A 15,145-nucleotide genomic window follows, 5' to 3' on the forward strand; every position below is an offset into this window, starting at 1 on the left:
TAAGGGATTTTTTTTTTGTTGTTTTTTTCCGCAACTTGTTATTGACTTAATAGCAGTTTGCTGTGCAGTATGTGCCGATCGGGTGCAGTCGGGCCACGGGTCTATGTCTTCCCAGCTGAGTTCGGATCCAACTTTCAAATAATGGTTGGGTCCGCGTCAGATCCGGGTAGTACAATTAAGGCATTTCTCGGGTCTGCACAGGTTCGGGTCCCACTTTCAAATAAAATACGGGTCCGGGTCGGTTCCGTGCAGCACATTTACGGGTCTCTTCGGGTTCGGATACAAATTTTTGGACCCATGAAGACCTCTAATCTACAGCGCAACTGGGTTGTAGGTTGCCAGGTTGAGGTCACAAATGGTGTCATGGAACGGGAGAGACGAAGACTCAAATGCTGGCAAATGGTGTTTCCTTTATTTACAAATCACAAAATAAACCAAAACACAAATTAAACCACCCTGAAGGGGAAAAAGCCAGAGCAAACACAACCACTGAAAACAAGACATACACGGGGCACATGGCAGACAGAAATCACAGGCATTACCTGGCACAGACGTGAGACAAACGAGCACATGGCAGACAGAAATCACAGGCATTACCTGGCACAGACGTGAGACATACGAGCCCCGAACAGAAGACACAGGAAGCCTAAATAGGGAAAGCCATCAGGAAAACAGCTGGGGCAAATGACTCAATAATGAGGTGAGTGGCGTTTGGGAAATTGAATCTGGGAGATGGTGACCTCTGGTGGTGAGAGGGAGAAACGCAGGACCCGGACTCTTGACAAATGGTTTGAAATTTGTGTATTGTGTCGATTGTGTGAGGTGATGCGTTGGGTTGTGCGTTTCAAACAAGATTTGGCAACTGCACAACCTTGGAATAAAACATTGTGATTATTCATATAAATTTGAGCGATACAAATTACAGGAGTTTCCCAGGAGAAATAACAAACCGGGAGGGGGGCGGGAGATGGGTGTGAAATACTGGAGACTCCCGGGAAAAACGGGAGTGTTGACAGGTATGGTATATGGGCTTTAATTATTTACATCCGTGTAGGTTACGTACGTGCGTCACACAGCGGCTTAGTTCCTCACAGTAGCTGCACAGAAACTGTTATCATTTACATGTGTGGAACGGCTCAAACTCCATCTCTGTGTGATGTTGTGAGTTTGGGTTTATTATAACGCTCATCTGGGAACGCAATGTGCGCCATTTCATCAGATTTGTAAGGTAAATCATTTATAAATCTACACAAACACAGGAGAATACATCACGATTTCAAAATAAATGCTCAAACCCTTACTCTGAGTTTACAGGTTTTGATGTCCACATATTCATTTAATTACAGTGGCTATAGCATTTCTGTCCTAAAGAAATGGCCAAATATTAAAGATTAAGTGGACATTTAAATGAAATGGTTCTTGGTCAATATTAAACAAGGATTAGATCGCGTAGTAATGTGTAAAAATAATCATCAGGCCGTCGGCGCCCCCTGCAGGCCTTTGTTGTTAAGCATAATGTACATAATGTACATATTGTTTATAATACTTTATGTATTTTAACAGTTTTGTTCAATAAAACCACATGATTTCTTGCTTTTGATACTTTATTTGAACTAATTATTATTGCATCATTGCTATTATATATGTATTTTAAGTCATTTTAAAAGTTATTGTTCATTTTAATCTATTTTTATTACCACAAAAAAAAATATATATATATTATAATTATAGGGCCCTATGTAATCTGTTTTATTTCCAAATTCAGTTTTTTTTTCCCATTTTCATTTTTCTATACTCTTTCTTTTAATAATCAAAAGCATCTCAGATTAATTTATTTTATATTAACAAAAAAAAAAAATTCTTTTTTTTTTTTTTTTCAGAAATACTGCACATTTACATTTTTCACCTAAATAAATTCTGGTAAATAATATTTCTGTTAAATACTCCTTTAAAAAGTGTTTTTTGATTATAATTTTATTATTAGTAGACTAGAACATGTGGATATGTTGTCATTCTTACACTATAATACTGACCTTTGATTTCAGTGATTTGGACTATGAGATGGGCACTTGCTTCTTGCACTCTGTTGCACTTTACTTTTGCTTTAAAAAAGGATTTAATATAAATTTGGATTTCATTTGGTTTAATAAAATATTAAGTAAAATTGTTGATTTTTTTGTGTGGGAAATTAATCGTTTAGATTAATCAATAAATTGGTCGATAGATTAATCGAAATATAAAATAGTTGTTAGTGGCAGACCTATTATAAATTGTACTAAATTATGTTTATGAAAATATAAAAATGCAGAAAGTTTACTGTGATGGGCAGGTTTAGGGGATGATACAGTATAACATTCTATATTCATATAATGTAAATATGAATATAACAGTTCCTAACTATAATACAGAGACTTTAATTTTCTGTAATACAAATACAAATATACAAATAAAACGTGCAATGAATTGAATTATGGAAAGCCTCCATAAAACATGACGATGACATGTCGGGGTCCACAATATCCCTTACCGTTTGGCCTGTTAAAATAATTTTTTTCCCTTTACTTATTTTGACGTCGCCGGCTCCTCATTACAAATTTTTTTGTTATCTAAAACTAGTGTAAATGTTTTGCTTTGTTTTATATTGTGTGTAATCACATAATTTATTTATTTATTTTCTTTTAAAAGAAGAGAATAAGCCTCGGGACGATTGAATGTGCACGCATGCGTAAGAGAGAGAAAGGGAGAGAAAACTCAAAGAAAGATTTATAAACCACGAGGAAAACTTTCTTTTTCTCAAAGAAAAATGTAAGGGGATTTTATTTCTTTATTTATTGTTTTATCCCCAATTCATTGTTAGTCATGTTACCTATTTTATTTAATTTCTTTTTGTACAGTCATCATATTATATTGTGGATACACACACGCATATTGTGATATGTTCTCGTGATCTGTTAAAATTGTTTATTTATTCTGTTATTGCTCATCCCTCTTTTTCATACATCACCCATACAGAGACAGTGGGCTACAGATGGGCAAAACCCCCCAGATGCTGGGGACGGACCATAAAATCTTCAAAAACATTCCTCAGGGCTTCATTTATCACTTGTCACCGGTCGGACACGTACAAACAATTGTTCAAATTACGGAATTCATCTGGAACTCATTAACGGGTCACGGGTCAACACGACGTGGGTGGTCGCAATGTGGGTGGGCCGCGTGGGGGAGGGGAAAGGTCAAAAGGTCAAAGCCATCAATCATTTTTGACATAAGGTCCTCCATATTGACTACTTATGTTTAGCCTAACTACACACATTACTAAAAAATCTGCAAGCAGCAAATACGTGTGTCGTGTCATAAAATATTTTTAATACTATTGAATTTGTATTAAATCTGATCACAATTTAATAAAAACACTGTTATGCTTTAATTTTGTTGTTATTCAAACAGCGAATAAATTATATACAGAAATCGAACAAAGAACATTTACATTATCATATAGAACATTATCACTGACTTAAGTCTAGTGCTCGTTTAAGCACTCTCAAAAAAAATCACGTTATAATCACTGAAGCTGTCTACACTGTGAAATAAATCTCTTGCTTGCATCTGCACTTGGTTGTATCTGATGTGAGAACTCGCAAGAGTGGAAAATTCAGTCACCGAGCACACACATTGAACAAAACAGGCGTTTCAACAATGACTCATCTGAACACCTCCACTGATTGGCCACTGCATTCATAAGCTCAAACATAATCGTTTGTGATTGGTTATAATGTGGACCGCTGTTAAAAAAAAAATGCATAAAAAGAAATACGCAGCATGGGCAGTTCAAAATTTAGTGCTGCAATGACACTTTTCTTTTTCACGTTATTCACTTTATTTCATTTTTATTTCAAGTCAGTTTCACTAAGGTGACTTAATCAGGGAGAGTTGGAAGGTTAGCCATCAGGAGTCCAAATTAGGAAAAAATAGAAGAGGCAAAATGTGAAAAGATAAATGGTATCTATGCAGCTATAACTCACCAGACAGTAAAATGTGATTTTGTAATGTTTTTTTTTTTTTTTTAAACAAACGTAATATTACTCACTTTATTAATGTTTTTGCAGTACAGTTGTGCTGTTTTTTTAATTATTTGCTTGAATTTGTTATTATATAAGCACTGTATATATCAGGGGTCGACAACCAGGTACACGTGCCATTATTATTAATAAATTTTTTTTGTACATGCACAAGCACATGCAGATGAATGCTATATTTGGTCAGATTTGTGTGAAAAATAACCTAATAATCCTTAATAAAGTTTACATATTTAATTAGTTATAGCTTTCACTGTGCTATAGATGTTGTCACGTATGCAGTTTGCACTCACCTCGGTGCTGAACTCCAGACGCGGTTGACAATGGCGACACAAAAGAAGGCAAAAATTGACGTTCGTTCATTTCTGACATCTTGGAGAGAAGAATATGATTTTATTTTTCAAAAGACTGTGCCGTTTGCACTTTGTTTAGAAAATGTTGTGTGTGTTAAGCACCACTTTGAAACTAAACATGAGAAATCCTTTAAAGATCAGGCAGACAGGGCAGAGTCCATCAGACGTGCAGTGTCTTATTATGAAAAGCAAACCAGCACTCTCCATGTTTTTGTTAGACCTAAAAATAATGCTACTAAATTGTTACCGAATTCCTCATTGCATTGCGAAACACGGAAAGCCGTTCACTGACGGAGAATACATCAAGGATGCTTTTCTCTCTAGTGCAAAGGTTTTATTTGATGGCTTGCCTAACAAAGACACTATCAAATTTAGAATCAAAGATATCCCCGTGTCAGCCAGAACTGATCGATAATTTTGACCCATACAATATATTTTTGGCTATTGCTACAAATACACCAGTGCGACTTATGACTGGTTTTACGGTCCAGGGTCACATATATACAAGCAAAACTTATTTAGGGGTGGCAGATGGGGTGGTTCGCTCATGGCACCATACGAGCTTGAATCGCCACTGGTCAAATAGAAAATCTTTCTTTCTCTCTCTCTTTCAGAACTACACACAGTACATCCCACTCTCCATCTATGACCTACAGACTTGGATGGGAAGTCCCTCCATCTTCGTGTATGACTGCTCGAATGCAGGGATCATTGTCAAGTCATTCAAACAGTTTGCATTGCAGAGGGAGCAGGAGCTGGAGGTGTGTGATATTACGCGTACACACACACACTATATAATAGAGGTTTGATAGAACTGGCTTTTTTTTAGACTAATGAGAAAGTTTTGAGTTCTGAAACTTACAGGATGTTTTTGTAGTACAATGACCTCTTATATGTAAAAAGATCAAGGCAATTTTGCTTCCTCAGTTCATGACCCCTTTAAATGGGAGTGGGTGGTGATTCTGTCTCTCAAGCTCAAAAAAGGCAAAAAGACAAAAAAAAAAAAAACCTTTTCAGTACCATAAAAGTAGTTCATACAATTTGTTTACTACAGTCCAAGTCTTCTGAAGTTTTATGTGAGTAATATACCACATTTTAAGTTCTTATTGAAATCTGGCACATAATAATAGGTTGCAAGACACACAGTAAAAAGTGATGCTTATTCTGTGTATCACTATCTCTTTTGATTAAATGGAAAAAAATACAGCTTGGACATTTTGTTAAACATCTACTTTTGTGTACCATGGAAGAAAGAAGACGGTTTGGAATTGAGGGTGTGTGAATGATTCATTTTTGGGTGAACTATTCCTGTAATAGTAGTACAATGTTTTTGAAAAATTACATCAGAATTGTACAATTTCCTTCACTTCTCAGACCTGTCAATCAAGCTCAATCCCTAGTACTCTCAGAATAGCAAAAAGCAATAGAACACTCAGAGGTTTTCATTGAACTCACTCATCCACAGACAGACATGTAGTTGGCATGTTCTTTATGAGTCGATTGCAGAATTCCCAAATATACTGCTTACATGCAAAATCAGAGTAAGAAAGGTCATTCACATAGAGAGCGAAACATAGATACAGGTTCACTCATGGCTGGACACCATTGGCAGAAAACCGCAAAGAAAAATGCCTTTTGGTTTGAGTACAGCATTCTATGAGCATGATCTGAGCATCACTTTCTGCAGGGTTAGAGAGAATGAAGCCTGTCATAAAAAAAAATAAATAAATAAAAAAAACACTTGTATGCTCAGGAATGTTTAGAATGTTTTGCTCTTTTCTCTTTTCAGAATGAATATTTGATAGGATTTTAAGGTTAGCTGGGGATTGTCCCTCTTCTTCTTTCTCTTTTCCTGTTTTTACCCCTCTTTTCAGCAGTAGTTTGTCCCTCAGTATTTCAAATCACTGCAAGACATTAAATTATTTATAGGTAAGTTCGAGATTGTCATGTAAACCGTTATAAGAGGGTGAATTGTTTGTTGTTATTCAATTCAGTTCAATTCAAGTTTATTCGTATAGCGCTTTTCACAATATAAATCGTTGCAAAGCAGATTTACAGGAAATTAAGTTTCTACAATATATTTAGTAGTAGCTTATCAGTGTTGACTATGTCAAGTTGATGAACATATGGCAGAATTGTACGGTAAAAATCAGTTAATGATCTAATCAAACAGACGATGAACACTATTAACAGCAATGATTATATGTTGCAATCAAACTTATAGCAAAATTTGGTAGTTCTGTGTTGTTTCAGGGTTGGCATCATCTGAGGTCCTCTCACCTGATCATCTCTTATCAGGTGTTCGGTCATCTCGGATCTTTTAAGGGTTGGATCCAGACTGAAGTTTGTGTAATCCCGTGGCAGAAACAGAGAAACAAATAGAGACATAATTAGTGTAGCTGCTGTTCCAACCAAGCAAAAATTATTTGTTCAACCCAAGCTAAAGAATAATAATGTGTATTTGATCAGATACAACTGCAGTACAAGATTATGAGATGCATTATATGAATGCTTGGCTAAAGAGATGTGTCTTTAATCTAGATTTAAACTGAGAGAGTGTGTCTGAACCCCGAACGTTATCACAAAGGATATTCCATAGTTCGGGAGCCAAATGCGAAAAAGCTCTACCTGCTTTAGTGGACTTTGCTATCCTAGGTACTACCAAAAGGAGAGAGATTTGTGACCTTAGGGAGCATGATGGATTGTTGCGAGATAGAAGACTAGTTAGGTACACAGGAGCTAAACCATTAAGGGCCTTATAGCTAAGTAATAATATTTTGTAACTGATACGGAACTTAATAGGTAGCCATTGAAAAGACCATAAATTGGGGTAATATGATCATATTTTCTTGACCTGGTAAGGACTCTAGCCGCTGCATTTTGGACTACCTGTAGCTTGTTTATTGAAAATGCAGGACAACCACCTAGCAGTGCATTACAATAGTCCAGTCTAGAGGTCATGAATGCATGAACTAGCTTTTCTGCATCAGAAACGGGTAACATGATTCGAAGCTTGGCAATGTTTCTAAGATGGAAGAATGCTGTTTTTGTAACATGGGAAATATGATTTTCAAAGAACAAGTTACTGTCTAATAGAACACCCAGATTTTTGACTGTAGAGGAAGTAACAGTACATCCGTCTAGTTGCAAATTATAATCCAAGAGATTCTGTGTACTGTTTTTTGAGTAATATCTCTGTCTTATCGGAATTTAATAGGAGAAAACTATTGGTCATCCAATCTTTTACATTTTTAACACACTCTGTTAGCTTAGATTGTTTAGAAGTTTCATCTGGTCTAGTTGAGATATATAGTTGAGTATCATCAGCAAAACAATGAAAACTAATCCCGTATTTTATAATAATATTACCAAGGGGCAACATGTATATTGAAAATATGTCACGCTCGTTAATATCCGACACTAACGTTACGTGATATAGCGGTTTCTAATCACCGCAGGAGAGAGAGAGCGATAAACACGTTTTTGATTCATAGGTGCTTGTGTGGGAAATGCGAGGCCATGGTCACAGCTGAGGAAAGTCACTGCTTCAGGGAGTTGGATGCATACCGGGTCTTAGAGGAGAATGTGACCCCCACACTTGATGTGCAGTGTCTGAGTCTGCACCCAGGCTTTGAGGCTTGCTGTCTGAACCCATAATATGTGCTACAGATAGCCTATATGCACTTCAGACAGGAGCATGGACCTCTCCAGGCCAGCAGACACATGTATGTTTAAAATGATGTATCAATTATTAATCTGAGCTGAATATTTGTATGTATAAATACATAGTAAATTAAAGATTTGAATATTTAAACTATCTGAATAATTTTGTTTCTCAATTACAAGTTGCCTATATTTAGGTCACAACTACCAGTAAATAACAATTTTTGATCCTATTGGTATAACACAGTAAATATAGACAGCATACAGGCAAATTGTCCGCTGGGCCTGTGGTGTTCTGTGCAGGCACATCAAGCAATGGCTGTTGTGTCAGCCATTAGAAGACTTTATAAAGGAAGGAGGAATGTATAAAGATTTTGAATGGCCCCATTTTGGTCACAATAAAAAATAATCACAATCACAAATTGTTTTACTGTATAAAAACTTGTTTAAGAAGTTTACATCATAATCTGACACATTTAAAAACATTTAACAATCTTTCAGTCTGGGTATCACACTAATGCGTTGTTAACGTGTGTTAAATCGTGAATGCTGTGCCAGATACACGCCAACAGCCTCATCTTGTTGATCCTCTGGGAAGAGGAGCAGGTGTCTCCCGCCGGCGGCCGAACACAGGCGCACCGAAGAAACCGCACCGAGTCTCACTAGGCTCTTGCTTCGGCATCCCATGTGGAACTCATATCGCCGGGATGATAATCCTCCGGTGTAAAGTGATCGTTAATCTACACAGCACCGCGTTTCTTGAAGCAGATGCAACAGTGAAGTCCCGTCTCTTCAGCTGCACAAACGCACCGAGGCCCGGAATATACCGTCCTATTTCTTGTTAGGAAACCTGTGGACTCAATGTCCTGACAGGCTGGAGTTAGTGTTACCTCCACAAACACAATTTACCATGATGATGATAAATTGAAATAAAAATAACTCTCGAAAACACACTGACTGGCGCCCGCTCCCACTGAATACCAGCAGAGCGCGGCAGACGACTCCCTTATGTGACGTAATATGATGCGATGTTGAAAAAAAAGCGGTTTTTGAGAGCTGTCAAGGAAAGCGTCACTTTTTCTTCTAAATTTGTGCACTCACGTCTTGTAAAACGTTTTCAAATCCTGCATTAACGGTTCATATGGTATTTTCATACAAGTTTATATATTCATTTGGAAAAAAATTTTAACCTGCAATATGCACTTTAACAATTTTGTTTATCTTACTTCGTGGCCAAAAATCAAAACAAACAAAATCGTACTTTATTAATTTTGAGCAAGGTAGCAAGGGCTCGACAGCTCAAGGCAGTAACTGATCAAATACAAAACCCAAACACTGCTCTGTAAAATGAAACACGTTTATTTTCTATTCTACTACAGTATTAAATTAAAACACACATACACACACACAAACATAGAAACGTTTTGGAAATGAGTTATTGCGATTTGATGAAAGTCTAAGGTTCTAATGTTCTTTTCCAAGAGTTCTGTAACTTTGACCTGAGGAAGTCACAAACAGAGAACTTTACTATCTTTACTCTTAACCCTCTGGGCTCGACAAACGCGGATACGCGTTTTGAGGCAGATTTTCCTGATAAGGCCGAAATGAGCATGAATTACTCTGCCATTTTTGGTCATACAGATAAGAGCAATATACCATTCGAATCTGTAAGGGGTCTACTTTTATTTGTATACACTCATAACAACAACTAAACTTTGTGCTTTTGAAGAATAAAGAAAACAAACAGGGTGCGTTCTCAGTCTTCACTTTCTCCGCAAATTGCTTTTTGAAACACGTCACTAAAATGAACTGTAACTCAGCAAATACAGTGGGTACGGAAAGTATTCAGACCCCCTTAAATTTTTCACTCTTTGTTATATTGCAGCCATTTGCTAAAATCATTTGTTCATTTTTTTTCCTCATTAATGTACACAGCACCCCATATTGACAGAAAAATACAGAATTGTTGACATTTTTGCAGATTTATTAAAAAAGAAAAACTGAAATATCACATGGTCCTAAGTATTCAGACCCTTTGCTCAGTATTTAGTAGAAGCACCCTTTTGATCTAATACAGGCCATGAGTCTTTTTGGGAAAGATGCAACAAGTTTTTCACACCTGGATTTGGGGATCCTCTGCCATTCCTCCTTGCAGATCCTCTCCAGTTCTGTCATTGTCTTGTTGGAAGGTAAACCTTCGGCCCAGTCTGAGGTCCTGAGCACTCTGGAGAAGGTTTTCGTCCAGGATATCCCTGTACTTGGCCGCATTCATCTTTCCCTCGATTGCAACCAGTCGTCCTGTCCCTGCAGCTGAAAAACACCCCCACAGCATGATGCTGCCACCACCATGCTTCACTGTTGGGACTGTATTGGACAGGTGATGAGCAGTGCCTGGTTTTCTCCACACATACCGCTTAGAATTAAGGCCAAAAAGTTCTATCTTGGTCTCATCAGACTAGAGAATCTTATTCATTTTTAGCAAACTCCATGCGGGCTTTCATGTGTCTTGCACTGAGGAGAGGCTTCCGTCGGGTCACTCTGCCATAAAGCCCCGACTGGTGGAGGGCTGCAGTGATGGTTGACTTTCTACAACTTTCTCCCATCTCCCGACTGCATCTCTGGAGCTCGGCCACAGTGATCTTTGGGTTCTTCTTTACCTCTCTCACCAAGGCTCTTCTCCCCCGATAGCTCAGTTTGGCCGGATGGCCAGCTCTAGGAAGGGTTCTGGTCGTCCCAAACGTCTTCCTTTTAAAGTGCTCTTAGGAACCTTAAGTGCAGCAGAAATTGTTTTGTAACCTTGGCCAGATCTGTGCCTTGCCACAATTTTGTCTCTGAGCTCTTCAGGCAGTTCCTTTGACCTCATGATTCTCATTTGCTCTGACATGCACTGTGAGCTGTAAGGTCTTATATAGACAGGTGTGTGGCTTTCCTAATCAAGTCCAATCAGTATAATCAAACACAGCTGGACTCAAATGAAGGTGTAGAACCATCTCAAGGATGATCAGAAGAAATGGACAGCACCTGAGTTAAATATATGAGTGTCACAGCAAAGGGTCTGAATACTTAGGACCATGTGATATTTCAGTTTTTCTTTTTTAATAAATCTGCAAAAATGTCAACAATTCTGTGTTTTTCTGTCAATTGAACTTAAATGATTTTAGCAAATGGCTGCAATATAACAAAGAGTGGAAAATGTAAGGGGGTCTGAATACTTTAAGTACCCACTGTACTTAACACAGAGACATGAGAAATATATCTATAGAAAGCTTGACATGTCTACTGTTAAATGTAGTAAGTCTTACCGTAAACAAATATTCTGTGATAAAGTAATCCGTATGAAACCAATGGCAGGTCCAGTTTTTCCGTCTGGTCTCATTATCTCTAATTAGGTAACGTCCACGCGCTGCTCGCGCTATTGTTATTACAAACCTCCACGCGAGACATGCGTCATGTAAAGCCCACACCACCGTAAACAAAGCAACAACGCATTCATCTCAGATACTTTTCAGTTTTGGAAGAACACGCTGTGAGGAATAAGCCTTGTATTTACCTCAGAAATGCACTGAGAGGAAAAAGCCTTGTATTTACCCCCAGAAGACGCGCTGAGAGGAAAAAGCTTTGTTTACCTCACAAACAGAATGCGAGCGCAGCTGGAGCCGGCGGATGAGGAGATATTTTACACCGAGTAAGTAATGTTTCTTATTGGCATTCGATAATGTGTTGTTGTGACAAAGTTGAACGCATTTACTAGTTTACTTCCCAAACTATAACTCCAGAATAAAATGTGTGAAATCGAGTGCAGCATTTTGAAATATGATAGACAACCTTTCATTGCATTTAAATGTTGCATGACGTGAGGATAGTTATATGTTCTATAAACAATGATATAAAAGTAATGTCTAAGAAAGTTTAGACCAATCTTTACTGTGAAGTAGCCTACTCTGTTTGCAAATACCTGCTCAAACATGTTTATAATAAGCTTAACAATAATAATTTAGTTTCTCAGTTATAAAATGTTGTTTTTGTATTGTATGATAATACATGCAAAGCATGTGTGCATCTATGGTATAAAATCCAGTGGGCAATATTGGTGATTGCTAATGTAATAATATAGTTGCTCCTGATAAGCCTAACAACATGCTCACTAATTTATTTATTTATTTATTTATTTATTTATGTATTTATTTATTTTAGTGGGGGGGGGTGCTTTATTTATTTTGAATAGTAACAATATGTAGGCCTATATATTATAATAAATATAATGTACTGTTTTTGCTGTACTTTGGATCAAATAAATATGGAAGGAGGTTTTCACTCAAAATCTCACGATACATGGCCCCATTCATTCTTTCGTTTACACGGATCAGTCGTCCTGGTCCCTTTGCAGAAAAACAGCCCCAAAGCATGATGTTTCCACCCCCATGCTTCACAGTAGGTATGGTGTTGTTTGGATGCAACTCAGCATTCTTTCTCCTCCAAACACGACAAGTTGAGTTTTTACCAAAAAGTTCTATTTTGGTTTCATCTGACCATATGATCATCCAAATGCTCTCTAGCAAACTTCAGACGGGCCCGGACATGTACTGGCTTAAGCAGGGGGACACGTCTGGCACTGCAGGATTTGAGTCCCTGGCAGCGCAGTGTGTTACTGATGGTAGCCTTTGTTACTTTGGTCCCAGCTCTCTGCAGGTCATTCACTAGGTCCCCCCGTGTGGTTCTGGGATTTTTGCTCACAGTTCTTGTGATCATTTTGACCGCACGGGGTGAGATCTTGCGTGGAGCCCCAGATCGAGGGAGATTATCAGTGGTCTTATACAGGTGCTGGTCATATAATTAGAATATCATCAAAAAGTTGATTTATTTCACTAATTCCATTCAAAAAGTGAAACTTGTATATTATATTCATTCATTACACACAGACTGATATATTTCAAATGTTTATTTCTTTTAATTTTGATGATTAGAGCTTACAGCTCATGAAAGTCAAAAATCAGTATCTCAAAATATTAGAATATTTACATTTGAGTTTGAATAAATGACCATCCCTACAGTATAAATTCTGGGTATCTCTTGTTCTTTGTAACCACAATAATGGGGAAGACTGCTGACTTGGCAATGATCCAGAAGACGAACATTGACACCCTCCACAAAGAGGGTAAGTCACAGAGGGTCATTACTGAAAGGTGTGGCTGTTTACAGAGTGCTGTATCAAAGCATATACAAAAAGTTGACTGGAAGGAAGAATTTGGGTAGGAAAAGGTGCACAAGCAACAGGGATGACCGCAAGCTTGAGAATACAGTCAAATAAAGCTGATTCGAACACTTGTGAGAGCTTCACAAGGAGAGAACTGAAGCTGGAGTCAGTGCATCAAGAGTCACCACTCTCAGATGTCTTCAGGAAAAGGGCTACCAAGCCACTTCTGAACCAGAGACAAGGTCAGAAGCATCTTAACTGGGCTGTGGAGAAAAATAACTGGACTGTTGCTCAGTGGTCCAAAGTCCTCTTTTCAGATGAAAGATGATTTTACATTTTATTTGGAAATCAAGGTACCAGAGTCTGAAGGAAGAGTGGAGAGGCACAGAATCCATGTTGCTTGAAGTCCAGTGTGAGGTTTCCACAGTCAGTGATGATTCGGGCTGCCATGTCATCTGCTGGTGTTGGTCCACTGTGTTTTCTGATGTCCACAGTCAACGCAGCCATCTACCAGGAAATTTTAGAGCACTTCATGCTTCCTTCTGTTGACAAGCTTTATGGAGATGCTGATTTCATTTTCCAGCAGGACTTGGCACCTGCCCACACTGCCAAAGGTCAAAAGCTGGTTCAATGACCATAGTGTTACTGTGCTTGATTGGCCAGAAAACTCGCCTGACCTGAACCCCATAGAGAATCTGTGGGGTATTGTCAAGAGGAAGATGAGAGACACCAGACCCAACAATGCAGATGAGCTGAAGGCCACTATCAGAGCAACCTGGGCTCTCATAACACCTGAGCAGTGCCACAGACTGGTCGACTCCATGCCACGCTGCATTGCTGCAGTAATTCAGGCAAAAGGAGCCCCAACTAAGTATTGAGTGCTGTACATGCTCATACTTTTCATTTTCATACTTTTCAGTTGGCCAAGATTTCTAAAAATCCTTTCTTTGTATTGGTCTTAAGTAATATTCTAATTTTTTGAGATACTGATTTTTGACTTTCATGAGCTGTAAGCTCTAATCATCAAAACTAAAAGAAATAAACATTTGAAATATATCAGTCTGTGTAATGAATGAATATAATATACAAGTTTCACTTTTTGAATGGAATTAGTGAAATAAATCAACTTTTTGATGATATTCTAATTATATGACCAGCACCTGTATGTCTTCCATTTTCTAATAATTTCTCCCACAGTTGATTTCTTCACACCAAGCTGCTTACCTATTGCAGATTCAGTCTTCCCAGCCTGGTGCAGGTCTACAATTTTGTTTCTGGTGTCCTTTGACAGCTCTTTGGTCTTGGCCATGGTGGAGTTTTGAGTTGGACTGTTTGAGGTTGTGGACAGGTGTCTTTTATACTGATAACGAGTTCAAACAGATGCCATTAATACAGGTAACGAGTGGAGGACAGAGGAGCCTCTTAAAGAAGAAGTTACAGGTCTGTGAGAGCCAGAAATCTTGCTTGTTTGTAGGTGACCAAATACTTATTTTACCGAGGAATTTACCAATTAATTCTTTAAAAATCCTACAATGTGATTTTCTGGATTTTTTTTTCTCATTTTGTCTCTCATAGTTGAGGTATACCTATGATGAAAATTACAGGCCTCTCCCATCTTTTTAAGTGGGAGAACTTGCACAATTGGTGGCTGACTAAATACTTTTTTGCCCCACTGTACAAGCTGCTCACATATTATTATAGTCCAGTTTGTGCTGAATACAGTGTTTTTAGACATTAGCCATTAAAATGTTTATAAGCAACTGAAAAAAGCACAAATGTCAGAGCATGTCAAAACTTCTCCGGGGCCCCAAAACACCCTCAGACCCCAGAGGGTTAAAGATTAATTCACCAGTTTCCAG

The 15,145-nt window shown here is 38.0% G+C and overlaps 1 protein-coding gene across 6 annotated transcripts in view; it reads left to right on the plus strand.

Annotated features, from left to right (window-relative positions):
- The window catches only part of rptor (regulatory associated protein of MTOR, complex 1), a 288,710-nt gene that overhangs the window by 151,196 nt on the left and 122,369 nt on the right, over positions 1-15,145 (plus strand). For 5 of the 6 annotated variants that reach the window (XM_058779698.1, XM_058779699.1, XM_058779695.1 and 2 more), the window contains exon 6: positions 5,044-5,190. The exons of the other annotated variant lie outside the window; for it this stretch is intronic. In XM_058779698.1, the coding sequence (XP_058635681.1) occupies positions 5,044-5,190 (147 nt within the window). The remainder of the gene's footprint in view (positions 1-5,043; positions 5,191-15,145) is intronic. 6 annotated transcript variants of the gene reach the window in all.

Source organism: Onychostoma macrolepis, chromosome 06 (genome assembly GCF_012432095.1).
Source record: "Onychostoma macrolepis isolate SWU-2019 chromosome 06, ASM1243209v1, whole genome shotgun sequence".
Taxonomy (NCBI): Eukaryota; Metazoa; Chordata; class Actinopteri; order Cypriniformes; family Cyprinidae; genus Onychostoma; species Onychostoma macrolepis.